This window comes from Molothrus aeneus, chromosome 8 (genome assembly GCF_037042795.1).
Source record: "Molothrus aeneus isolate 106 chromosome 8, BPBGC_Maene_1.0, whole genome shotgun sequence".
Classification (NCBI taxonomy): Eukaryota; Metazoa; Chordata; class Aves; order Passeriformes; family Icteridae; genus Molothrus; species Molothrus aeneus.
In genome coordinates, this window is record NC_089653.1 from 1,283,678 (window position 1) to 1,310,191 (window position 26,514).

General features: G+C 41.3%; 1 protein-coding gene across 3 annotated transcripts in view; it reads right to left on the reverse strand.

Annotated features, from left to right (window-relative positions):
- The window catches only part of HERC4 (HECT and RLD domain containing E3 ubiquitin protein ligase 4), a 30,112-nt gene extending 4,059 nt beyond the window's left edge, over positions 1-26,053 (reverse strand). Inside the window, exons 1-23 of one of the 3 annotated variants that reach the window (XM_066554486.1) lie at positions 25,941-26,053; positions 25,062-25,159; positions 23,509-23,798; positions 20,695-20,854; positions 19,584-19,660; positions 17,393-17,614; positions 15,316-15,407; positions 14,022-14,152; positions 13,188-13,348; positions 12,747-12,823; positions 10,599-10,723; positions 10,008-10,067; positions 9,407-9,518; positions 8,888-9,077; positions 7,722-7,894; positions 6,645-6,761; positions 5,622-5,645; positions 5,034-5,132; positions 3,693-3,860; positions 3,453-3,596; positions 2,420-2,586; positions 1,637-1,703; positions 1,342-1,424 (exon numbers count right to left, since the gene is read on the reverse strand). In XM_066554486.1, coding sequence (XP_066410583.1) covers positions 1,342-1,424; positions 1,637-1,703; positions 2,420-2,586; positions 3,453-3,596; positions 3,693-3,860; positions 5,034-5,132; positions 5,622-5,645; positions 6,645-6,761; positions 7,722-7,894; positions 8,888-9,077; positions 9,407-9,518; positions 10,008-10,067; positions 10,599-10,723; positions 12,747-12,823; positions 13,188-13,348; positions 14,022-14,152; positions 15,316-15,407; positions 17,393-17,614; positions 19,584-19,660; positions 20,695-20,854; positions 23,509-23,734 — 2,675 coding nt within the window. In that variant the 5' untranslated portion in view covers positions 23,735-23,798; positions 25,062-25,159; positions 25,941-26,053. Of the gene's footprint in view, positions 1-1,341; positions 1,425-1,636; positions 1,704-2,419; positions 2,587-3,452; positions 3,597-3,692; positions 3,861-5,033; positions 5,133-5,621; positions 5,646-6,644; positions 6,762-7,721; positions 7,895-8,887; positions 9,078-9,406; positions 9,519-10,007; positions 10,068-10,598; positions 10,724-12,746; positions 12,824-13,187; positions 13,349-14,021; positions 14,153-15,315; positions 15,408-17,392; positions 17,615-19,583; positions 19,661-20,694; positions 20,855-23,508; positions 23,799-24,785; positions 24,866-25,011; positions 25,160-25,940 lie in introns of those variants that run through there. The other 2 variants (XM_066554485.1, XM_066554487.1) reach the window with 2 other exon arrangements.
- Between the last annotated feature and the right edge of the window lie 461 nt (positions 26,054-26,514).

Below are 26,514 nucleotides of genomic sequence, written 5' to 3' on the forward strand. Positions count from 1 at the left end.
CATGGAATATTCAGAGCTTGAGAAAGAGGAATTCTTCATTACTGCAAGACAATGTGTGGTAACAATGCAGCAGGCATTCCATAGACTCCTTGAAACTTTTCCCATAATTCAACTTCAATTTTACAGTCACTTAGTGACAGAACATCAAGAGAACTGCAAAGCTACAGTGTTTTCCATGTGCATTCAGTTCTCATGGAGTGTGCTCTTTCCATTCAATTCTCCCTTTACCCTGGAGAAGTACAAGCACAGAGAATTCATAAAGATTAAAGAACAGACTGGAAAATTCTGCAAAAAGGGGACAAAAGCACCAGCAGGTATGTTCTGCCTATCTTCCAGGAGCAGAAGGGGAACAAAGGGGAGGAAAGACTGTATAAATAAAAGTAACAGAATCCTTGACTGAGGAAAAAACCCTCCTGTCATTCTTCTTCTGACAACAACACTGGATTAACTTATTTAATGTTATCTACTCTGCAAAGGGAAGACTTCACTGAAATCATATTCATGTATGAATGAGGAGTTGTAATAATGGCCCTTAAGTCAGAGTTCTCATCATTACTCACTGAATTGCAATGACTGCAGCTTCCTGCAGTGATGCCTTAAGACTTCAGCTTTTATTTTTTTCACATCCCATACTGCATTAGTGCACAACTGTGAACTCCATACAAAGCATTAGTTAACTCCACATTTATTTAGACAAAACAATCCCTCTGGGCCTGTGACCCAAAGACAGCCTCAGGCCCCAAAAAGTATAAACAACAGTGAACTGGGGGGCAGCAAACTGGGGGAACATGACTTCATTACCTGAGGCTGGAATTGGAGGATTAAGCCCTGATATGCAAACAGACCAAACTGATATCTGTCTCAAAAACTGGTGACCACTGTCCAGCTTGGGAGGAGCCTCTGGAAGGCTTCTGGCTGCCCAGAGTGTAACTACTGAAGGCCTTGAATAAATACCCACATTATTAACTCTCTCTAGCCTCTGTCCTAGGCAGGCACTCCAAGGCATCAGCAGCACCTCAAACATTTTTAATCTTGTAAAATGCTTATGACTGGGCTTGAAGGGGATCTCTGAAGATCCAGTCCAACCTCCTGCCATGGGCAGGGACATCTTCAAGCAGACCAGGCTGGTCCAAGCCCTGTCCAGCCCAGCCCAGAGCACTCCCAGGGATGGGGCACAGCCTGTCTGTGTCAATACAGAACAACAGCACAGGAGAGAAGAGCTTGGGAAAACAGCCAAAGCAGTTTTGCCTCCAACAGCAGTGACAGAGCCCAGCAAAGGGAATTTACAGCAGCCCAGTGACCCTCCCAAGGCAGCCAGCAACACTAACCCACAGAACTCACCTATTTTGTTTGACTACAGGAATGTCAGCACCTTTAGGAACAAGCTCCTTAATTTCTGTTGTACCAAAATTTTCCACAGTGATCTATTTGAAGCAAACAAAAATAATGCAAATCTTATTTATTGCATAAATACTACTTCCCACCACTTAGTGAACAGCAACATGAATGGCAGACATAGGGGCTAAACCTCATGGAATCAGCTGCTGATGCTTTTGTTCAAACACTCCATCAGAGGCAATTAAAACAGATGGTGTGAGCTTGGCAAGACATACTTCAAACACTACATAAAACTTACAGTAAAATTAAGACAAAATGCTTCTTCTATGTCATCCTCTGGATAGTCCAGTAGCTGTTGCATTCCCCTGCAAAATAAGTTACAAAATACTTACACCAGGGGAAAGAAAAATGAATTTATTTTGCTGAAGTGTTCTTTATGCTTTGATAATTCAAATTTAAGAAGTATCTTTCTACTGTTATTTCATTCATTATCTTATTGACTTGCACCTTGTGTAGTGCTGGGAAATTCCAAGCAATCATTTCCTTTTGGTTATCCCATGGGGTGAAGAGAGAACACTCCTGTCTTAAGACTTCAGCTAAGGGGTTCCCAAAGCAGAGGCAGCTGGTACTTAAAAACCACTGAATGGCTCTTCCATTAACACCTTTGATTTCTCCTTGAATCTATGAAAACTTTGGCATCCCCAACACTGAGGCAACCAAGCATCCTTTTCTGTTCATGTGAGCCTCCTACCTGCTAGTCAGTCCTATTCAAATCCCTGGTCAAAAGGAAATATTTAGCATGTATTTGTTCCTGAAATAAGCAAAAATATTTTCTTGATGGATTTAATTTAGGACTGAAACTATGTTCACACTTAGGTTTATAAAATTAGTGGCTAAAGCTCGGAGGGTTTGAATTTCAAGGGTCTTTTCCCCCTAAAATTCTTGTAGGATCATAAAATAGAAGAGACAATCACTAACACCAAGCACTGAGACACAGGTGTTTACAAATGTAATGCTCTTAGAGGAAAATGTTGATTTCAAAATTAATTTCTACCACCACCCGTTTTTCTTTCTTGCTTACCTGCCAACATCTGGCATCAATTCTTTTAAGTCATCCAGGGATGGTTTCTTATTCAATAGCTTTTTGTACAAAGCCAGAGGAAAATGAAGGTCTACAATAGTAAAATTATATATTGCTAGCCCACAGACAACACCAATCAAATGAAACAAGTCACTGTCTTCAAAGGTCTAAGAACAGAAAAACAGACAAAATGGTTTAAAATAAAGAAGTTATTTTAACCTTGCAGAGTGCAGGAAGAAATGTACAATACAGTATAATCTGAGTGAATTTAATTCATATTTTCTTTAAATATGTATGTATCTGTAAGTACCAAGGAAAACAGAATAAAGTTTAACCAGCTGAGACTGAAATCCAAGGGAACAGAGTCCTTTCTACTTAAAATTAAAAAGGCTGAGCTGCAACATATCCTGTGTTACAGGGGACCCATACTGCACTAAGGTTCTGGTTTTGTCACTGACTTCCTATGGCACTACTCAGTGATTTAAGATGTCAATTTTTAAAAAAAATTATTTTGGGGAGAAAGAGGGAAGAGTTCATTATTGAAACCCCCAGAATTAATTCCCAAGGCTTTAAACACACCTGTGGAAATGTAAATATTCAGGTATTTGGGATCCAGCCACCCCAGTCAGTGTTCTTTGAAAGATGACTCAAAAGTCAGGGATCAAACCTTCCAAGAAAGTGCAACTCCATGAGCACCCATCACCCATAAATGCAACTGCACACAGGGAGCCCTGTTCAACAGGCCACCTCCAGAATTTGTCTCTGCACCTTGATTTCCTGATTCTGCCCTTGGAATCGGTTTGTTCTGGCTACTTCTTCCTAAAAAACCTGGTGGGCTTGGGGACAACCAGCAAGGAGTAAACAAGGAATGGGGGAAGTTTTGATCTAACAATGGCCAAAAAAACCCAATTTTTTTTGAGAATACTTGCTTCAGCTCCTCCTCTTGAAATAAAACTACCACAAATTACAATGTTCAGATATTATTAATCTAAATCCTGTAAGTTAAAATGACTGAATATAGACCACAGCCTACCTTATCAGAGAACCAGATCAGCCTGGACTCCTCGTAATACCTGAACATTCCGTATTTGGGATCTAGCAACTCCCTCATGATGAGCAAAAAAAATTCTTTGCGAACACCTCCAGCATCGACGGCTTCCTCCCCTACAAAAATCACCTGAAACACACAACTCAGTGAGCACTGAACTGCAAAGAGACTGTCCAAAGATGTCCAAAGCCATCCTGCAGCAGCCTGAGCAGCGTCCTGTGATACCTTGAGTGGCTTCTTGTAGTCCACGTTCTTTGTTTTCCTGAGCACCTCCACAGCATCCCCCACAATGTTGTCCCTCCGCACCATCACTATCAGGCAGGGGTTGACAGACTCAAACACTGGCAGGAAGAGAGAAGACAAATTCTGCCTGTGGGCCTGATCCACAGCCATCTGCAGAAAAACAAAGGAAAAACTCCTGTCAGTATCACCAGGCCAGCAGAAGTGCAGATGGGAATAACTACTGAATTTGCACAAGTTTTCTTTGCATTCCTTTTATCTCAGGAAGTATTTGATTCCAGGAAATATTTTTCCTTTACTCATTGCTCTCAGGCAAGTGTAAGAACTCAGGTTTTAACATTCACAGTCAATATACATTGGATAACAAAAGGAAGCAAAAAGATCCTGCATTTCATCTAATGAAGAGTAAGCTGTTTAATATAAATCTGGCATGAAACCAAACATACATTAAAAACTAATGCATGAAAAGCAATTCATTTAACTTGCATGATGATTTCTGCATTAAAATTGTTTGAAAAAGAAAATGCTGTTGCAAATGTTCTGAATATGACAGAGAACTCTAAATAGTTTGTGTGTTTTAATACTATTTAATATTGTTAATAGAAACATTTAATGTGAACATTTCCCTGAATCCATCAAATGTTGGTTACTAACTGTGCATATTCATTTTTAAAGGCACATAAAGGACATTTATTATTAAATAAGAGCAAGGTAGTATTTTCCTGCACGAGCCCATTACCTGAGCATGACTTACATCATCTGGTTATTTTCAGACTCAGATCAATGAGCCAGGCAATATTCCAAGTCTGCTCATGTGGGAGGTGGGGTTGTTCCCTGGTTGTGGGAGGTGCTTGGGGTTTTATGTTTGTTTGTTTGGGTTGTGGGTTTGGGTTTTTCATTGCTGTTTGGGGGTTTTGTACCTATACTATGGGTTGATAACACATAAAAAACCATCTCACTACTGAAAGGAAAAGAATTTCCTTGGAAATGTATGGCAAGTACAAAACAGTCTAATTTCAATGTGATCCCAAACCCACTACCCTCTATTGTGTGCATACCCTGAGATAAAAACTAAATCCTTGATTTTTATAGGGGAGAAATGATACAGAGTTCATTTCAAAATTAACTCCGTGTAATTAACAAAAAAACACAAACAAAAACCAACAAAAACCCGCAAACAAACAAAAAACCAACCAACCAAACAACAAAAAAACCACAAAACAACACCACCAACCAGTCAAACCAAAAAACCCAACAGGAACCCCCAAGGTCCCAAACTTAGGGAAAAAATAATGAATCTGTACCATTAAAAATGGAGCCACTTACCTGCATCTGTATGATTGCATCTGTTTGCAAGAGAGTTGTCTTTGCCTGGGCATCAAATACAAACGGGTATGTGCAAATTATAACAGGAATCTCTGTTAACTGCAATGAGAAGAACCATGTCATAGCTCAGCTTATTCAAAAGCCACAATCCTGGTTAAAAAAACCTTTAGAGTAGCACTCATTTAATAGATCTATTTTACTGGAAAGAGAACTCAACCCTGACTTATTATCAAAGCACCTTAGGAACATTAAGTAGATTTTTAATTGTTTAGTACTTCAGCCAAAAACAAACACAAAAAAACCCCAACAAAACTCAATCAAGCCAGGCACAAACAACACTCTCACTTAGCACATTTTAATTTCAGAACTGTTATTGCAGCTAGTGGGTATAGAAGTAGCCCTTGTTTCCAACTGCTGTTCCAAATTTGCAATACAGACAATTACATATTTTTGCACCACAAAGATTTTTTTCAGATTACACCCATGGCTAATTTGAAGCTTTACTCCCAACAGAACACAGCAGACAATCCTTAACATTTCTGATTTCCTTACATTCTTCAAAAGAAATCAGATTGCATCCAATCTTACCTCAGTTAATCCATGGTTGACATCCTATGACAGCATTTGCACAAAGGTAGCAACAATTAAGATGAAAAAGCAGCATTAGTGTCTGCATTAATTACTCATCTCTGATGTAGAATTCAAAAAATATTTATTTACTGCTTCCCCCCAAGAGAAGGTTTACTGAGAAATAAACATTGACCATAAACATTCTAATTCATTTATTAAATACAAGCTTGTCTTTCAACACCCTGTTTATCACTCTTTAAAAACAGGGCTGCTAAAGTACCATGTTTGCTTGGATGCACAAAATTACACACTTAAAATGTTTACTTCCACACATTAATTAATGACATCTGCTGGTGCTGTTGCAAAATAATAAAATATGGGTGTCTAGAGAAAACTTATTAAATTACTTACAATATTCTTTCAAAGCTAAAGTCAAGGAACTGTGCAAAAACCTATCCAACTCACTAATTCTCTGCACAGTCATTAATTTGCTCCCACTTATCACTCTTCTGTTTACAGATGCAGGAATTAATTATCTCAGTTGTAGCTGCTAAACTCAAAGTAGAAAATTCCATCAGTTATCTGCCCCTGCAGCTCCTGCTGCACTCATTACCCAAGACAGCTGCAGCTTGCTCACTGACTGGACCTGTCTAATATGGCAAATTCAGATTATTCTGGATGTTTTCCTACTGTGGATTCTTACATTCCCAACGTTTTTGACATAGCAAGTCTTCAGTGACAGCATTCTGAATCACTTTTTAACTGACAGATTCAAATACTGAGCAGTGTCAGTCCTAAGAATGACACCCTAGGAGAAAAACACCTTCTTAACAATTCCTCCTTAGCCAGTACCTGATACGAGTCTGCTCAGCCCTGCTCATCTCTGAAGGTATTTGTATGAAAAAAAACTAAAAAAAAAATTTCTATGAAAAAAAATCCCCAGGCTTAGAGAATCTATGGATTTCTTTAAAGGGATAAAACAAACACAAAACATGGGAGGAAAACACCCACAAAAACCCAAATAAAATCATTACAACTTACCATTCCCAATACCTGCTGCTGGAACCAGTTGGCATAGTCATTCCTGATATCTATCAAATCTTGTATCTCATGAATGTAAAATCTGTCATACTGTATAACTTGTCCTCTTTCATTTACCTACGGAAGTGCAATTTATTTTTTTATTAGCTTTCAAAGGGATATTTTTCCATGTTTTTCAAGCATTTCCTACGTCAGCCACAGATACCCAGCTACCAAAAAAATTCTAGAAAAAACAACAGTGCCTACAAGAAAGCAAAAAACAATGTTAAAAACATGGATACATGGACTATTCAAAATTCCACCAAAGAGAGAAGGAAAATACAATTAGCTGCACTACACTTATTGCATAACTGGGCTGCCACTCTGAAACATCAGGTGACCTCAGAGGAACAGTGATAATACACATATTCATGTGCACAAGGGAATAAATACCTGTTCCTGTATTCACACAGGTTTAAGAACTATGATTCAATAACTCTAGTCTTAGTTATAGTATGAACACTATTACCTGTGAGCAGAGGGACAATTTCCATCTAAAAACAATAAGCTTAAAAAAAAGAGAGATGTGGGAAAAGTAACTTTATACAGAGGCTTGTCTCTAGAGCACAGTTTTAATCCAGAAGCATCCCCATTTTCCTCATACACACTTCTTTTCCCAAGCACTGCTAACTGGCAAAGCAGCAAGATAGTTATAAAGCTCCTGCCTTTATAATCAGATAATCTAAGCCTACTTTTCACAAATACCTCCCACGTCCCCCTCCAAACCACCAGATACTCAATCTGCAAAATATCCCAGAGCTGTCACCCCTTTTCCCCCCCTCTCACTTTAATCCATACAGAAGCAAATGACTGGGTAACTCTGTGTTCCCAAAAACCAGTTAATTCCATCATCATGTCAGACTGGAATCCAGAATCCCAATGATTCATAGGTCCAGATGGAACAACTACAGATATTTCTGTAGATGCAATTCTGATCTTTCACACTGATCAGTAACTTAGCTTCTACCAACTGCCCAGCACAGAGATGCTGACAAAGCCAAGCAGCCAAGGAACTGTTCAGAAACACCACAAACGTACTCTGTGCAGTATTTCCAGAACTCTGAAGGCTGTGTGGAGGAAATTGGTGAGTATTCTTCTGTCAGAAGGGGGAAGGCCCATCTTGCACACCTTCAAGAGGTGCACTACGACATCCTTGTAGAGTTCCACTATCTTCAGGAACAAGGGAGGTTCAAGTACAGACCACCAATTTTCTGTCAACACATGGTGAACACGTAAATTTAGTACTTGTCACTGCCACACTATGTTATCCTCTTAACTAAGAAACGTGTTTGGCTAGAAAGCATAAGCATCAGTTACTGCAGACTCTGCAAAAAAAGTTGCAGCACAACAAATGTGCTATTGTTACACATCAAATCTAAGTGCCCTGAAGTCTCTTCATCCAGACAGTGTCACAATGTAACATCTGATAAGAAAAGATGGCTCAAAACCTGAAATCTTAAGGGAACAGTAGTGAGAGCAACAGAAAATGATGGAAAAGGATCTAGAGCTCAAAAAACTGTCAGTTTGCTTTTCTTTACTCTCACCAAAAACTACTGAAAAAATCAAAGTGAGATTACAAGGCAAAGCATAACTGAGGAAAATGAAATAACCCTCTCAAAAAGAAATCAATTAATAGCAAAATATTCTGAAAACAATTCATTAAGCTGAATTTCTTTAAGCCAAGTCACAACAAGAAAGTGTAAAAAGTAGAGTTAAAAAACCAGAGCTATTCTCAGCTGCATATTTGAAGACCACATCTTGGCACCAGCAAGAAAAGATCAACTGCCTCAGAAGCTCAGAACAGGTGCTGTAGTCACAACCAAGACAATTTAACATCTGCTCTGCAACACTTCTGTAAATTGCTTAGAGCTTGTTAGCTGTCTGACCACATAATTTTCACTTTAAAGAGCAAAGACACATATCAATTACACTGAACTACATAGTTTAATTCCTCCCAAATGGCATCAGTCCAAAACTACAATAGCAGATGAATTCACAGGGATGGCCTGTTAACTCACCCTGAAGCAAGAGAATAAGTGTTTTCTTACACCAAGCAATGGTAAGCCTTAACTTTCTCACTGGGGAATTGCAGGGAACTGTAAATACACAGCAGGTGCTGCCAAGGCCAGGTCTTCACCGATGGAATTCCTGTACATTTTCATCTGCAGATCCTTAGTTTTAAGAACAAAAATTCAGTTTCTTACCAAGAACTTTCAGAGGAGCTTTTTCTAGGTTCAGAATAGCTGCTCCAAAAGGAATAGCTAACGTTGTGAAATTGTTTTCATCACTCATCAGTGGGCACTCTGGAAGAGTGAGATACAGCCTCAAAGCTTCAACATCTGGTAAGGAGCTGGTCAATTTGGGAATAAGGTTCTTTTCCAAACTAGCTGCCACCTACAGCACATCAGAAAATTCTGTTTATTTTAATACAATTGAGATGTTAAACAAAATGCCCATGTATATGAAAACTAATCTAGAAAACAATAATTAAGAGCTTCAGTGAAAACTATTATACATTTAGACAGTGACAGTAAATATTAAAATAGAATATGCTGATGCATCACCTAATTGTCACAACAAAACAAGGTTTCACACATTTGCAGTCAATACATTATTGAGTAAATAAATCTATTTACAGAGCTGGACCAAGCATAACAGTAGTATTTCTGGAGAGCTGTAACCCAGAAAGATAATCCCAAATGTAAAGAAAACACAGCACAAACCTGTTGTGATATCTGAGCGTGCTCAGGCTGTATGAGTTTGTGGAAGAGCAGTCTAGCAGCATTCATGTCAACCCCTGAGAATCTAGCACTGGTTTTGTAATGATCATCATTGCTGCAGGAAGGAAAAAGCCAGAAAGACTCAATCCTGTGTTCTCAGCAACTCAAGACTTTAACCCCTTGACTTTTAGACCTACTGACTAAGGATTTAAAATATATCAGACCTCCATGTTTTATATGGCCTTAGAAACAACTAAGAAACAACCAGAAAAAATCTCCTCTAACCACACGAAAATCACACAAAAAGCCTTGGATGTGAACCAGCCCACGCAAGGAATTACCTGGAGTTACCAACAACCCAGGGGTGACAAATGTGATGAGCTCTGCTGGCTTACATGGCAGCAGCCAAGCCAGCCTGGAGCCATTCCCACTGGGGCAGCTGACAAAACACAGGGCAGGAAAGAAGCAGGAGTTTCAATGGAGGAATGAGACAGGAATGACACAGGAGACCCTGGGAAGGTGTCCCAGGGACACAAGGGACACCAGGAAGGCAGCCACCACTAATGCTGTCCACAGGAACACCTGTTAAAAACCCACCTCTTACCTCAATGCCAAAAAGCTCCCATTGAGGCACCCAGCAGAGGAGAACGTTCCATCAATTTCACTGAAATTGGTCACATGAAATGTTACATTTGGTTTTCCTTTTAAAAATTAGCATTTGCAAGAAATACAACCCCCTGTATTCAATCCCTAATGAATTACACTGTGCAAAGGATGGGACTCTGACTCCAATGTGACTAAACAATTCTAGATTAAACTTCCATTCAAGACTCAACACTTAGGACAGCTCAAATCACAACCAGTCTTGCACTCAATTGCTTTGCATACTCTTTTATTAAAATAGAAGCAATAATCTTTGAGTTGTTCTCATATTCCTGTAGATGTATTGCTATTTTTCAATGTGCAATTAGATACTTAATTTCATCTTGTATAATCATCCAAACTGGAGCAGAGATGCCACAGTCTCAAGGATCTAAACTACTCAAGAAGCACGACAACGAAGGCACAGCGAGAGCTCTGCATGTCCCAAAATCAGCAATTACAAATAGCTCTGCTCTGTATGCCCACAGCCCCACTAATGCTCAATTCAGAAGCAGAATCACCAAAGACCACTCCTGTCCCTTCCATCACTTACTTAGCAATCTCTAAAGGAAGTCTTCCAGGTGGGAAACTCAGCAATCTTTGAATAAACGTTTCATTCACAGTCCAGATCTGCTTCAAAAGGTCAGGATTCCTAAAATCATCTGGTGGCACCATGTTCTAAATAAATTGTAAAGAAAACATAAAAAATCAGGCACACAAAATTGATTTCCAGAAAAATCAGCCAAGGCTGAGCTGTCTTAGCTGACAATTTGCCTACCCAGACTATTGCAGCGAAATACTCTGTGTTTAACAGTTCTGCACTCCCTGTGAAAGCAGAGCATACACTAAAATCATCTCCATTAGGTGCTAATTCACACACCTTGCTAAATGGCAACTCCCTACACATCACCTGTCTCAGTGATGAACACTAACTGAGCTTCAGATGTGAGCAGCAAGCATCTCCCCTCCAGCCACCAGGAGCCACTTAGCTCCCTGCCAAGCTGTGAGCCCACAGGAAAGGAGCCATTCCATTTTCCAGACAGATGTTCTTCCACCCCACTTCCATCAGGCTCCTCTGAGAATGATCATGCTTCTGTGAACATGCCCTGCCTCATCAGAGGAGCTGCACTTGGAAGTGCTGCTCATATAAAATGAATTGCACTGAGAGCTGCAATAGTAAAGAGAAGGAGAAGCAAGATCATTGTTTTCAGTAGGAGCATTGGTTCAAAAAGAGATGGCAAATAGCACCAAAACCAAGATAAAACTACCAAGAGAAAACATTCCTCCTGAGGGTGCCATCTGACAACACTGAGCTGACTCAGTGTGACAATGACTATCTGCTGCCAAAAATCAGCACTTCTGATTCCACCCCACAGCATCAGCTTGAGGAACACTTTTGCCATTTCCCTTCTGTCCAGCCAAAGGAAATAACTCGGGAACTGAGCAGCCCAAAATGGATTTTGGCTGGGCCCCTTAAATGGCAGGGACACACAACCCCCAGGGGTACAGTACACACAGAACTAAGGAAGAATTCAACACGAATTACCAAACCAAAGAGTACTAAAAGGGATACTTCTGCAGCATCAAAGTTCATCCATTGCTGATATATTTTGTACAGAACAAGCCACAATAACTCCATTCATAGTCTCCAGTTCACCTCAATTAGTGAGTCAGAAACTACTCCAGTAATTATGAAAATTGCACATAAAGTTATTAAGGAAGCTTTAATAGACAAGTTTTGAATCTCTATTATAAGCAATTTTCCAGTTTACACCTGCTAAGCAAGTTTCTCTCAAATATAGCAATGGTTAAACTCTATCAGAATTTAGACAAGAATCCAACAAGTCAATCCTAGAAAAACTGCTCATTCTGTACAACCAGAACGGGCTGTGAGCACAAAGCACTGCTCCAAGTCTGACCTGTACTCAGTTTTTCTTCATAAACATGCTTCCCCACTAAAACCCATTTTCCCTTGTGTCCAAATTAGTTTTCACCCTACATACTCAACTCTTGATGCTTTATTAATCCCCATGGTCTAATATCTGCTGAGCTGTACTGGAAACAGTCCCATGAATCTTCATCTTGTTTTTATTTCATCTCCCAACTCATCCCCCAACAGCATTTTCCTTCCATCACACTTCCACATTGCCACTTTTACTGTAAAGTCCTTCTAGACTCTTTTAGATAGCAGAATTTAAACAGATCAATTCTTGTTAATTTAAAATGTAAGCTTTAAGACTGTGATAAAACGGACAAAACAAACTATGTCACCAGCAGTAATTTTTAGCAAAAAGCTCCATTTATTCCCTTACCACAGTGGTACTTTAAAATGGCTACAGAGCAGAAAACACCAAAGCTGCTGCTGTGGAAGAGACATGAGGAAGACTGGGCAAGGAGCAAAGAGCTCAAATATTCAATCAATTCTTCCCTTATGACATGAAAAGAAGTGCATTCATCCATCAAGAAAAAAGCTTATGCCAAAAAAGTCTCAATCTCACATGATTTCTGACAGCTAACACACACTAACTGGATCCAAGTCCTCCAGCTGCTACCATGACTTAGTGCCTTTGCTTGCACACTGCTCCAACAAACTCTGCAATACAGTCACATGCACCTTCAACATCAAAATAGTTTAAAATGCATCCAAAAAACTACAATCCAACTTTCACAAGCTTTGGCCAAATTACACTCAGTTTGTTACCTGTGGATAAAAGTAGTGTGCAAAACTTTGGTCCCCACCAGAGAAAATTCTTTTTACACAGTAGCGCTCCTCACTGTCTGCAATAGGAATAAAAAACAGGCCACTGTGAAAATGTGAAATTGAAAATGATTAAGATACTGCAACCAACACTGGGTTACAGAAAGGTTCCCTTGTGGCAGAACCTTGATACAACACACTGATACACCAGTTACTGATACAAAGGTAAAGACCACCAAAGACCATCTTTCTCTGAGGTAAGTTCTAGGTCTAGCAGCCCTTACCCACCAGCCACAGGCATGCAATTCCTACAGCAGGAACACAGAGCACAATCAAACTGTTTGGGAAAAATGATTACAATCCATAATCAGTTCAAATCTCAAGAATTTTAAGCACTACAAAGGAACAGGCAACCAAGCAGTAAATGCATCAGCTGGTGCTTACCTGTGCTCATTGGGCACTGAGTACTAAAGGGAATCCAGCTTCCTTTCACTGTGAAGGGACTTTTCCTGTTACTGGTGGTCCCTGTACCCAGCTGCCCATTGCCTCCCAGTCCAAAAGAGTAAATTCTTCCAGAAGAAGGGACAAATGCAGTGGTGTGCTGCCTAGGGCAAAGAGAATTCAGTACCACAAACCTAAGCACTGGAACAAGCTTTGTGCAGGCCTGGCCAGCACTTGTGCTAAGCAGTGTGTGAAAGGTCCTGTCCCGCCCAACACTCACTGCTCTCCTGCAATGCCCTGCCACTGGCAATATTCCATTTACACTCCAACAGGCAACCCTCCTTTTTTATGGAAAGGTTCCCAGAACGAAGCTGCCAGTGCCTAGCCCCTGTCTGACCTTTAGAGCATATCAGAAATGAATGTCTAGAGACTGCCTGCACCTCCTTTCCCTTCCCATCCTGCTCAGCTCCAGATTCCCCCTCTCCTATCACAGGCCTGTAAAGAACCAGCTGGGAATTTGTGTAAATTATTTTGTACTTTCCCAAATACACTTTTCTTCTACAGGAAATGAAGTGACAGCAACAAACTCTCACACCTCACACTATTGTTCACACTGCCAGTTTAGAAAATCACTTAAATACACACCTTCCTTTAGCTCTTCTATGAATGGTTTTAGAATCCCCAAAACATCACCAAATATCTTTTGTTAGGGGTCATTTTGTCTTCCCTGACCACAAAGGCTAAGAAAACCCCCACTTCATATTGCAACAGATATAAAGTTTTATACAAAACAAGTTATGTGTAAGAGTCACAGGGTTAGCACAGAATAGACCTTACCTGCCACAGGTGATTTGTGTGACAACACTTCCCATAAGCTCAAAAACTTTCCTGGGATTTATCTCATGGCTGGTTGAATTATGACCCAGCTGACCATAGCCTCCAGCTCCAAATGTAAAAACCCCACCTTCCTAAACAAATAGATTTTTTACATTAAGATGATTGCGTATCTCAGAACAAGAAACTTCACAGAAATAGGGGTTTAATAAATCTTTTCTGGTGATTTTGGCATTGCAGGGAAAGGACAGAAAATATACAGGGCACAACAGGGTCCTGAGATACAGAGGAATCAGAAGTTAACTGGAGTTATGAAAACGTGGCACAGCTATGAAATATTACCTCACTTGTGTTAAATCAGACTCATCTAATTAACTTATTATCATACAACAGTCCTGCCGTTAACTTGTGTCATTTACACAAAGATCCTAATCCTCAGTTTCCCTCTTTTCCAGTTTTCTTGATGAACTTCACCCGTGTACAAACTCCCACTATTAAAACTCTACTTCATCTTTGAAACACTAAATACAGATGTTGAAGTGATTAGCAAACAGGAAGCTGCCCTGCTCAGCAGATGATACACACTATGGCTGAAACAGCCTCAGTATTTGAAAGCATAAGAAACCAGAAATTTCAACATTGTTGTAAGGCAAGTCATTTTTTAGGAGTTTTTGATTAATCAACAAATTAACTAACACCCTTACTGTTTAAACCAAAAATATTTTCAGAAGTTATACACCTTACCTCACAACAACTTTGAAACTTGCCATTTTCAGATGCTTTGAAATTGTGACTCTCTTTCTTTCAACTCTACTCTGCATCAGCCAGGCCCTCAGCTGGAACCCATCACCAGCTTCAATTGCAGCATCCACTGAGAAAACCCAACAGCCTCAGTCACTGAGTCAGGATAGCAAACAGTGCCAGGTTCTTCTGAGCTTCAGGAGGATTTGGAGAATGCTCACACACACACAGTACTGCCTACAAAAGGTGTGTGAGCCCCTGGCTCTGCAGGGACAGAGGAGCCATGCACCTGGGTGGCAATCTCTACAAACATTCACAGTACATTCAGTACCTCAACTGAGCCTATCAGCTTTAAAGAAAGTTTGGAGTTAACTTCTATGCACGAAAAAGGAAAATGAGGATTTAGAATGCATTCCTCTAATCTTCCCTCAAATTAATCCCATAAATTTACAAGAAATTTTATTTAAAATTTAGTTTATTTTTTCCTGTTCAGGTAGCATCTTCTCCTGGAAACATTAAAAAAATTGGAGCATAAGCATATCCTTAAGTTCTGTACCTTTGTAAGGGCAGCAGTATGATCCTCTCCACAACATATATGAACGACCTTCTGACTTCTCAGGGACTTCAGCAGTGTAGGAACATACCTGTCTGAAGGTTTAATAGAGAAAGGTCACTTATTTCAACAATAAAAATCAAAACCCAAGTAGTTTTGCTTGTTTATTCTAATTTGGTTCTAGCCAAGCAAGCAGCTTAAATTTGTTAGCATAACACAATCACCAGGACTGAGTTTATGGATCTTGGAGATGGAAGTGTTACTACAGAATAAAACAGGGACTATGACACTGAAAAAGTTTGTAGCCCATGCCCTCATTTTCACTAGCACGGGATCATGTGTCAATACACAGACAACTAAATATGGAACATTACATTAGACCTGGCACTGGCACTAGAAAAGAAAATAAATTATCATTATTTCTGTGTTTTAAATGAATTGTTTATGTATTTTCATGCTTTTAAAGTGTTCCTGTAAGTTGGTATTGATACCTTTTCCTTGGTCCTAAAAATGGAGAGGCAGACACAGCTAAGGGATAAGGGGTTTTTACCTCAGTGTTTAATTAGGATCCTTACTGGTGCTCCACCTGGCCAAGGTGGAACGTGCTGCAATGCTCACACATGACAGACCTCCTATGGCATTTACAGACCTTACAAATGAGCACATCTAACAAGGATGCCCCAATGGGAGGCCTGGATGAATGCTGTGATATTCCCCCATCTGTGGAATTCTACCCTGGATGGCCCAATCTCTATTTCACAGGGTGTGTTCCAGAGGGGACCTTGATTTCCCAAGACAGGGTAGGGTTCTCCAGCCTCCTGCTACGAGGCCTCCTGGCCTGGCAGAATAGCAGCACCATGCCAAGTTATCAGGCTTAAAGAATGCTAAGAACACTGAGGATACATAGAAGGTATATTAAAAAAAAAGGCAAAACATCATCTTGGCATCAGTGTCGGTTTGGCTTCTTTGGAAAGTACATTTATACACAGTTTAATGTTACTGACTGCGTGACAGAATGGAGCTCTGAACAAACTGGAAGCAAACATAACTTCCCTCCATCACTAGGACAAGTCAACTTTGTCAACTTTGCACAAAGGCAATTCTTTAAAATGTCAGTGCTAATGTCTTAAAACCTGTCAGGCATGCTAACATGTCTGCAAGAAACCCTATGAACGCATTTAAAAGGGATTTCATTGAGAAGTGATGCTACATAAAAACATAGGGTTACATTTCTTTACATTCCAAAGAATATGTAGGAGCAACTGAAGTCTCCCATGATTTCTGAAAAATAATTGTAATTTTCTTATTATATGAATGTGACAATTTTTAAGGCATTCAGATGAATATTTTATTTACAACCCATTTTCCCCATTTTAAATGGTGTTGACAACAATGAATCAGTAAGAAAGTCTGAACTCTTTGATGAAACCATCTATAGATTATCCACTACTAAACTGTGTATTAAAGGACTCTGACAGCAAACACTGCCATCCTGGAGCCCTATGAGCACATACTGTGCATGTAACACAATACAACCAAAAAAGAAAGAATTTTTTGTCTAATCTAACCACTTGCTAAAAATGATTGAGGGTCATCCACTTAGCAGAGGAAATTTTGGAAATGGTTAGCCAAAATTGTGAATGATTATCAAAAGTGGCCTGAGAAAGGAATGCAAAAGTAAATGGCAATAAAATATGAAGATGGCCTAAATGTGACTACTAAGGACAACCAATTAGTTGTGACAGATTACTGCTTTTGCCAAGCAATTTCATCCACATAAAATTCAGTTCAAACTGTAACTACTGCACAGTATTACAATTCAGTCCCATTAAGGAACAGGCAAAGAATGCAAGTGAAGCAGGCAAGAGCTTCAACATAACACTCACTGTCAGCATTGCCACTACCCAGCACTGAGGAAACACCTCTGTGCCTGCTCCGTGCCATCCCACGTGGCACTGGCACACCCCAGCAGCACTGACCCAGGTTTGCCAGGTCTGCTCCCTGCCAGGAACACTGCTCACCTCAGATTCACCACCCAAACCCTGCAGCACCAAACCCTCCTGAGGCAATGCTTCCTTACCAGTATCATCATTAAGACCCAGCTGCCCAAATTTGTTGCGTCCCCATCCGAAGATGGCTCCAGAAAGAGTCAGTACAAAACTGTGAGCTCCTCCTGCTGCAATCTGTGCAAAAGGGATTCCCAGCAGAGATTTAATCATTTGTGGTGAGGTTTGTTTTTTATACTCATAACCTAAGCCCAGCTGGCCATATTTGTTTTGTCCCCAGGAAAACACTTCACTTCCTGTTTGAAGGAAAAAATAAACAACCAAGAAATACAATTAATACAGTTTAATAATACAATGTTTATCCACTGTAAGAAAAGCTAAAAGTTAAGACTGTCACTCTTCAAAAACTTTTGAGTTTGAAAATGCATACAAATTACTGACTTCTGAAGCTAAGCATTCTTGTGTAATTTGCAGGCATTCAACTCAAGCACTTAATCAGACTGGAAGTATTTAAATCACATTCAAACCCTTCCAAACTGCTCTTAACATTCCTGTTTCCACAGTGCTGGATCTACTGAGCTTGGTTATTACAAAGCAAGGCACTGCTCCATGGCAAGTTCCTCTACTGCACAGATGTTTATGCAGACATCTGCTGAAGCTGCACCCTGGACATGGAAAATTTTCCTACTTCCAATCAAAAGCCTCATTTAAGGTTTTCTAAGGTAAGATACTTAAATTTTGACAGACAATTTAAGAGATGGATATTTTTAAGTACTGTCTTCATTACATGATCACTGAAGCACAAAGTTCATAATGTCATTTGATAATTTACAAAGAAAAACGACATTTTAAAGAATGACAATCAAAGACCTATTGATGTTAAGACTGCTTCTAAAATAAAACATTCTCTTGAACAACCAATGTTTTGCAGTAAAGATTCTAAAGATCAACACCCAAACACAAAATAATTCACTTTTGCTGACGTGACATGTTTTCAAGAGCACTGTTACCTTCAAAATGCTTCATCTTTCCAGTAACAGTTTTATCAAGATGGGGAAACCACTGGTCTCAGATTTTATTTATTGATATTAACAACTAAACCCAAAACGCCCTACAGCGCATGTCAAGAACAGAAAGAGAGCTGCAAGTCCATGAGCTGGCTATAAAACAGTGATGCTGTACTTGAAGCCTGTAACTATTTAAAACACTGAGTGAATTTCAAATCACAAATTCCTGTGACATTCTTGCACCTTTGACCAACAGAACACTTGACAACACAACTCTGCTGCAGCTCTTAACTCAGGCAAAGGGTTACTCCTAAAGCTCTGCCTGCCCTGAAACAAAGGCATTCCCTTGGGTTATAATGATAATTACACCTGGGAATATATAATGGCACAGGAAATGCTCAATATGAGCCCATGAAGAGTCACATACAGAACCCTGGCACATATAATCAGTATAAACTACTGGATTTAAAGGAAAAAAATTATTCAGCGTACAATGAACACCTGCCTCCCCACAGTTATTTGGTTCATATTTTAAACACACATTGTTCAGAAACATTGACAAACTACTGGAATTTTGTTCTGAGCTGGGAAGTTCCCATTAACCCTTTTCAGCAGCCACTTCTTCCAAGTGGAAGTTTTGGCCACAACTCTCCTGTCTCGTAATGAGAATAGCAATAAGCAGATTTAAATTCATTTTTGTTTCTGGAGAGCTGCACTAACCACACATGCAGTACAAGTGAGGCCAACTAAGTATGTGCTCACAGCCCCAGCAGGAATTTGAAGACAGGTATTTAAACTTTCAAAAGGTGGCTTGTATGTGACATGGCACTTTAACTATGGAAGCACCAAAATCCAGAGGCTTTGCCATAATGAAGCACACAAGGCAGCCACTCCTGCCAGCCTCAGTAACTTGAGGTAACAGGGTAAAACAGACCAGTGTGCCAGCAGGATGAGAAAGATTGGGGACCAAGAAAAGAAAAAAAAAATAAAAAGGAAGTCATGTGAAAGCCAGATAATGAAAAAAAACCACAGAAACACACCCCCTGAAGAAATAAAAGCACATCTCAACATCCGGTTGTACATTTGTTTTTCAAATTCAAGCTTCCCTCATTCAATTACACAGCCCCTACCAACCTGAAATCCCATCTGTGCTAAGTGGTAGCATGTTTAATAAAAAAAAAAAAGATAAAATGTATCTTGAAAATTTTTGAACTCCCTGGTACGAAATTACACAAAACTTCAGGAGGATTTGGCTTACCTTTTGAGAGTGCTAGTGAGTGATAATAACCACAAGCAACCTGGACAATCTGGATCTCTGATAAGCTTTTAATATTTCTATTGGAGTAAGAAAACAGAGAAAGAATTAAGCTACCAGATCATGGTATGAAATAACAGGTAATATACAAAATGTGAATCCTTTTTATTGAAGGATATTAAACATCCCAACTTTAATTAGACACTATTTAGTAAAATCTGAAGACAAAACTGCTTTTCTAAACCTTCTAAGGTCAGGTTCTGTCTTATTTTTAAACAGATCAAGTCTGTAAAAATCCATAATGAAGAATTAGGGAGGTTCATGTGCTGGGAAGGTGATCTCACAAGCTGAATGGAGGAATGAATACAGAATACAAGAAGAACCTCATTCTTACTTTCCAGTTTCCAAAACTTCAGTTTACAGACCTAATACATATTGCACAATATTCTAAAGAAGTTGCAAATACATGCACATGTGCACTAAAACTAATAATGCTTTCAACTTGGGATGAGAAAAAAGTTTCTAAAGGGCCTGTGGGCTTTTAAATTAGATGCAGATAGAACATTTTTAATATGAATTATTAAGGTTCCAAGGAATTGTTACTTTTGTATGTGGACTTCAGGTACTGGAATGCTTATGGCATTCTGAAAACAACCCTGGCCAACATGAATTTTTTAAACTAGAAGTTGTATTATTCAATCACAACTGAAAAGCTTTGGGGTGAAAACTGAAGTACAAAGATAGGACACCAAATGTACCTTCTTCAAATTGAAAGTTTAACACTCTGCTTCTCTTTAACTTCTCTTAAATGGCATTCATACTGTTAAAATACCCATCCTACTTTTCCAATATCTCATTGTTAGGGGAGGACTATTAAAAAAACCAACAAACAAAACACCCCAAAAAGCAACAAACCAAACCAAGCACACCTGTAACACATTTCTCACAAGACTTTCTGAGCAAGGAAACTGTCCACACACAGCTTTCAAGTGTCATAGCTAATATACATTCTCTATATTTATATGGCTTTACCTGTAACAACAGAATAGCTTAACCAATGTGATTTAAGCACATCATTTTAAAAAAAGGCAACTTATTATGTATTATTTTTAACCTGGGCACTCTGACGCATTCCTCTGTTCCTGGCAAGCCAAGCTGTCCATCAGTAGCCAGACCCCAAGCATATACCTGACCTTTGTCATTTAATGCAAGAGTGTGGGCTTCTCCACATGACACAGCTACAATATTTTGGGCATCCAATGCACCAACATGCTCTAAAAAAAGGAATAAATAAAATTAGTTGGTTAAAAAAAAAAAGCTACTAACAAGCTAGGCTTGTTCCAAACAGTTTACACAGTACTAAGACATCAACAAAGCCCGTAAGTTCTGCTGCAACACCCTTTATTTAAAATTATAAACATGCAATTCTAGGAGAAATGAGTTAAATTTGACACCCTGAAGTAACCAAGTAATGACTGTTTCTGGAGCAATGCACGAAGTGCACAAAACCTGCACCTCGATCCTAACGGGTCCTTCTAATCCTGCCATCTGAAAATGAGTGCAGAAACTCAATTAACAGTAAGGTCAAATAGATTATTGTCAAATGACTACACGTGTAGACATTATGTAAGAGGAAAACATTCCACCACAGCAAATTAAATTCACCTATTCATTATTAAGAAAGAGCCTGCAAAACAAGGCAGGGCAAATTACAGACTAAAGCTACTGATTTTGCAATGAGCTACACAATGTCTTCTTTATAATGCAAAATACTGTAGAAACAGATCCTAAAGAGTAATTTTTCTAGACATACAGTGACACCTCTGAAAAGCACACACTAAAATATCTCTGATTTTTTTCCAGTAGCCTGCACCAATGCATTTGGAAACACTCAAAGCTTGGTTTTGGGCTTATGATTTGTGATCAGAATAACACTTCAATTCCAGCAATAAGCAGAGAAATATCAGGGCCTGTCATTAAGGCTGGAATTTTTAATAGTTCCCTTAAATAAGGGACTGCTTGGACTTTTTACTCCCAGTTTTCAAACACAAATTCTATTCCAGCCTAAGAATGGCACAGCACTGGAAAAGCCTGTGTATTGTCAATGTTATGGGCACTCTAAACACAGCCCAGCCCAAGTCAGCTTCACAACAGTAGCTCACATTATCTGCAGCATGACAGGCACTCAGCTTCCAAAATAAACTAACACAGGCAGCAGATATAAGTTCTTTTTATTACATCCAGCTGGTCTGACTAAAGAGGCTGCCACCCCAATTCACCCATCAGAGCCTCCCACAGCCCTGCCAGTGGGAGAGGTCATGGAAGCACTCTCCAGCTCGGGCACCAGCACACAGATTAGCTCAGGCAATCTCCCCCAGCTGCTGAACCAGCCAGCCTGACTGCCTAAAATGGATTAAGGAACAGCCATGCAGTGCCCATGGCAAGTAGAGCTCCACAAGGAGGAAAGAAAAAAGGCAGTGGGACAAGGAGGTAGCAAAGACACACAGTCAGCAACAAAATTATCTTCAGTTAGCAGGAACACATTTAAAAGAGAGCATCCACCCATCTATAAAGATACCAAGTCTCTTTGGGCTGTGCAACTGAAGTCATCCCAATGCTCTGACTTCATACAACACTCAGCAGTATTATCAGTAACCTCTGGGTGAAAGGAAGGTTAGGGAGGACATTACAATCCTCATGTGCCTGAGCATGTTAAAAAAATTAGAGTAGGTCCATTACATATGAAAAGTCATGCAAATTAAATGTCAGATATTTTCATTGTAACCTTTAGACTAAAAAACAATTCAGCAAAATTTCTGAAGTGGGCAACAAGCAGTCAGAGTAAGTTTGATATGCCGAGTTTCTCTTCGTGTTCGCGAAGCAGATGTTCGCACAGGATTAAAGTTTATCAGTTTTAATATCCACATACTGTTTCCCAATAGAAGTCCACATTAGTTAAAAAAAAAATCAAGAAAATCTTTAATTGGCATGAAAACTGAAACTGTGTAAAGGAGAACTACTAAAATACCCCATGACACCTCATTTCCATCTGAAAAATTTGTAGCAAATATTGAGCCAAGCAAGTTGTGAAAGTGCTCTAGGAGTGATTAGAACCAAGTCTCAGTAAGCCTTTCCAGTCTGCTGTGTTGAGTGAGTGAGTGAGCAGCACCGTTCCTGGCTCTCAGCACCAGCTATGACTCACATGCAAGCTCTGAAGGGAGCCCATGTGCACACTCCTCTGCAGTCCCTGCAAGATGTTTACCCAGTTCTGCTCCAGAACTGCACTAGGAGGGAGCAGAAACACACACCAAACATAGGTGGGAAGAAAAAAAGCCCAAAGAAGTGTTACACAGCATCCTTTAGGCTTTTCCAAATCCTCTCCCCGTAGTGCTGCTTATGCTGATAAGTCTTTTATCAAAAGTTTTATTTTTAGTTCTTACAAAAAGAGAACATTGCTTCAATCACACCTGCTGTACACCACGTATTAGACAATTAAAAACTGCATGTTTCCCTGCAGTGATATGCCAAATACTCATTTCCACCATATTCCAACAGCCAAATCCACACATGAAGTACAATACCAACCCGTGGATTGCAGCAGGTCAGCTCCCCTTGAGAGTAAAAACAGTCACTGAGTCTCCCACAGCCATGCTTGAAATAAAAACTAGTGGCAGTGTCCACCTGCACAGCATGCAAAAATATGGGGGGACTGCCATGTTTCATAGCTGTTTGTTTCCAGCTTCACAAGAACCCAGCCCAGCAAAGCAATGCTTTTCCAGTCAAAAAGATGTCCATTCTTGGAAGAACTGCTGTGCATGAGTTTGCCCCATGAAGACACTGGCAATCTTGGCTTTGATGAAGCACAACAAAACGAAAGCCACACCCACTACCCCACAGAATCCCCACAATTCATCACTTCTAAACTTACCAGGTCTTTTCCTGGCTTTGTCATGCCCTAGTTGTCCCAGATCATTGCATCCACATGTATAAACTGTCCCATCATCCAGGACAAAAACAGTGTGTCTCAGTCCACATCCTACATCTCTGACCCTTTTATTTAGGAAAAAGTCACTTTTTCTGGGTTCTAAAACAATCTCTTCATCAATTCCACCCAATCCAAGCTGTCCAAAAGATGCATTGCCCCAGCACAACATGTTTACACTTCTTTTTATCAGAGATCTTCCAGCTTTACTTTTCTAGAATATTCCTTCTGCGTAGCTGTTGAGACAAAAGGAGAATGTACATTTTTCAGTATTGTCCCAAACATTTACATTACTTTCTACACAGCATGTAATCCATGAGCTCACTTTCTCTATACCAATGTATTCAAACCCTGAACAATTTTTAAGAGTGTGCTTTGCTTTCTTGGACAGGATTTCCATTAGCTCTGCAATAAAATGCTTTCTTTCCCATTTCAGATACAACTTTTAAGATGTGCAGGTCACTGGTTTTGCATAACTTTGTTTCAAAAACTTAAAATATCATTCTTCGTAAAACTTTTTTAATCCCTAATCCAAATTTACACAAACTTGCAGTTGCAACCAATTCCAGCCTGGGGAAATGACTCCAACTATCTTCCAAGGGGACAGTCCAGGCAACTTTCTTTACTTGAGGAGTTGCATGACTCCAGCAGGGACTGTGTATGGCCTCAAGATCATCACCAAAAACAACACTTGACTCATAGCTTGGAAAAAAGTGGTCAGCTCTGATCAATCCAGTTATGCAACACAAAGTACAATATGCTGTGTCAGTCATTGCATTTAAACAACTAGGAGTCAACTGAACTCACAATATAAAAGAAAATAAAGAGCTGAAACTCAAGGCCCTAGTCTTGCACTGCCATCAACACCAGCTACAGCTTCAGTTACTCTGCAGTAGCAGGAGGCCACGTACACCAACTCCCTCAAGCAAGTCCACACCCCTAATCCCTAAATTACAATTATCAGTATTTGTGCTGACAGACTCTGTACCTTTTTGGAAAGGATTCAAAGCTGCCCTTCTCTTTCATTTGCAGTAGTGCATACAACAAAAAATCGGTGACAATGTTTTCACTACTACTTATACCCCATTTCCACAATAGCAAGTTTCCCTGCATTTTCAGAGCAATTTAAAAGCCAATGTAATCTAATGAGAAATTACTATAAATTTTCATCTGTGACCATTATTCAGAAGACATTCTGCAGGGTCATAACATGTATAAAATACCTAAATTCCAAGCTGCTTGGAGAAGCAAGCCAACACTTAACATCTAAGCGTTACATCCTACACCAAAGGGCAGAATTCTTGCCAGCACAACAGGATAAGCTATTTTTCTCTGCAAAAGACAAAATGCAATAAACAAGACACTTATTTTTGTGACCGCATAAAAACCCCAAAGGCAACACCAAATCAAAACAGCCAAACAGCTTAAAATATATTGCATTCTGTTTACCTATCTCAGGAGGTGAGGCATGATCAAATATTTCCCTAGCTATATCCTACCACATTCAGAAGGGGACATCGAAATGAAGACGTCTTCAGTTAAACCATAGCTACGCAGCAGCACACGTCACACATCTGGAGCGGTGACTTGCTTCAACCTGCAACACAAGAAATCAGAAAGATGTATCACTATAGTTCTTCGATATTTCTGTAGTCAAGATTTATCTCCATCTCCAGCAGAGAAAAAAAAAAAAAAAAAAAGAAAAGTTCTCCTTTCTGTTGAACTATATATGTACGTCCACGGAAGGCGGGGTTGTTTTGTTTTGCATCATTTAAGAGCCAGTAGCCAAAGTTGTGTACTTTGATCTCAAATCACGGCACTCTTCCACCCCTGTGCCGGTCATCAGAGCCAAGTGGCGCGGTCAGCGGCTGGGTACCCCCGCTCGTGCCGGCGCTGCCCGGTGTGGGCACCGGCCCGGCCGGGGGCAGCCCCGCACTCGCCCCGGGCCGCCGGGAAGCGCCTGGACGCTTCGCGCGGGCTGCGGCGGCTGCCGGAGCCGCTGGCGAGCGCTCAGGCCGTGCCCGTGAGGGGACTCCGCCCGGCCCGGCTCGCGCCGCGGCCCCGCGTTCCCTCGGCGGGGCTCGGCTCCCCAGGCCCGCCGCGCTGAGCCGTGGAGGGAGCGGCGGGCGCGGCCCGGCGGCGGAGAGGGGCGGCGGCCGGACCCCTCCGTGCCTCGCGGCCGCTCGGCGGCGCCGCCCGGCCCGGTCCCAACCGCCCCGGGCCGCACCTGCCCCGCGGCGCCGCCGCCCGGCCCGCCCCGCTCCCGCGTCCCGCCCTGGGGCCCCGCGGCCCGAGCGCGGCCCCGGCCACTTTCCCGTCCGCCCCGCGGGGCCCGAGGGCGGCAGCGCCCGGCTCCGCCAAGGCCCGGCGGGACTCACCGGTGGTAGCGAAGCGCTCCGCTCCCCTCCGCAGCCCGCCCACCGCAGGCGCTCGCCGGCCACGGCCGGGGCGTGAGCAGCGTGAGCAGCCCCGGGCGCGGTGACAGGGCCCGGCCGCCGCTGCCGCGCAGGCGCCGGCTCGGCGGGCGGGACCGCAGCGCCCGCTCCACCGCCCGCCTCCCGCCGGCCCGGCCGCGTGGTCGGGGGCGGGGACGCTGCGCGGAGCCGTCACCGGGGCTCGGCCGGGCTCCGACAGGGACGGTGCGCTCGGAGGCACCGCGTGGTTCGGTTCCCGCCGTTGGGCTGTGAGGAGGCGGGGCGAGGAGCTGACAGCAGGAGTGAGGCGCGCAGCCCCGGAGGGACGCTCTCCTCCTGCCCGTGTGCTCGGGGAGCGCGGGGCTGGCGCGGAGCTCGGCTGTTCCCTCCGGCGGTGACCGAAGCTGTGCGCGTTCTTGGCATGGGAACACGTGTGAGCGCGAAAATACAGAGCCGCCGTTGTGTTACATGGCAGGTTTTAAACTGAGAATTAAAAAACTGGAGTGGGTTCTGGGGCAGATAGCTCCCTCAGGAGAGG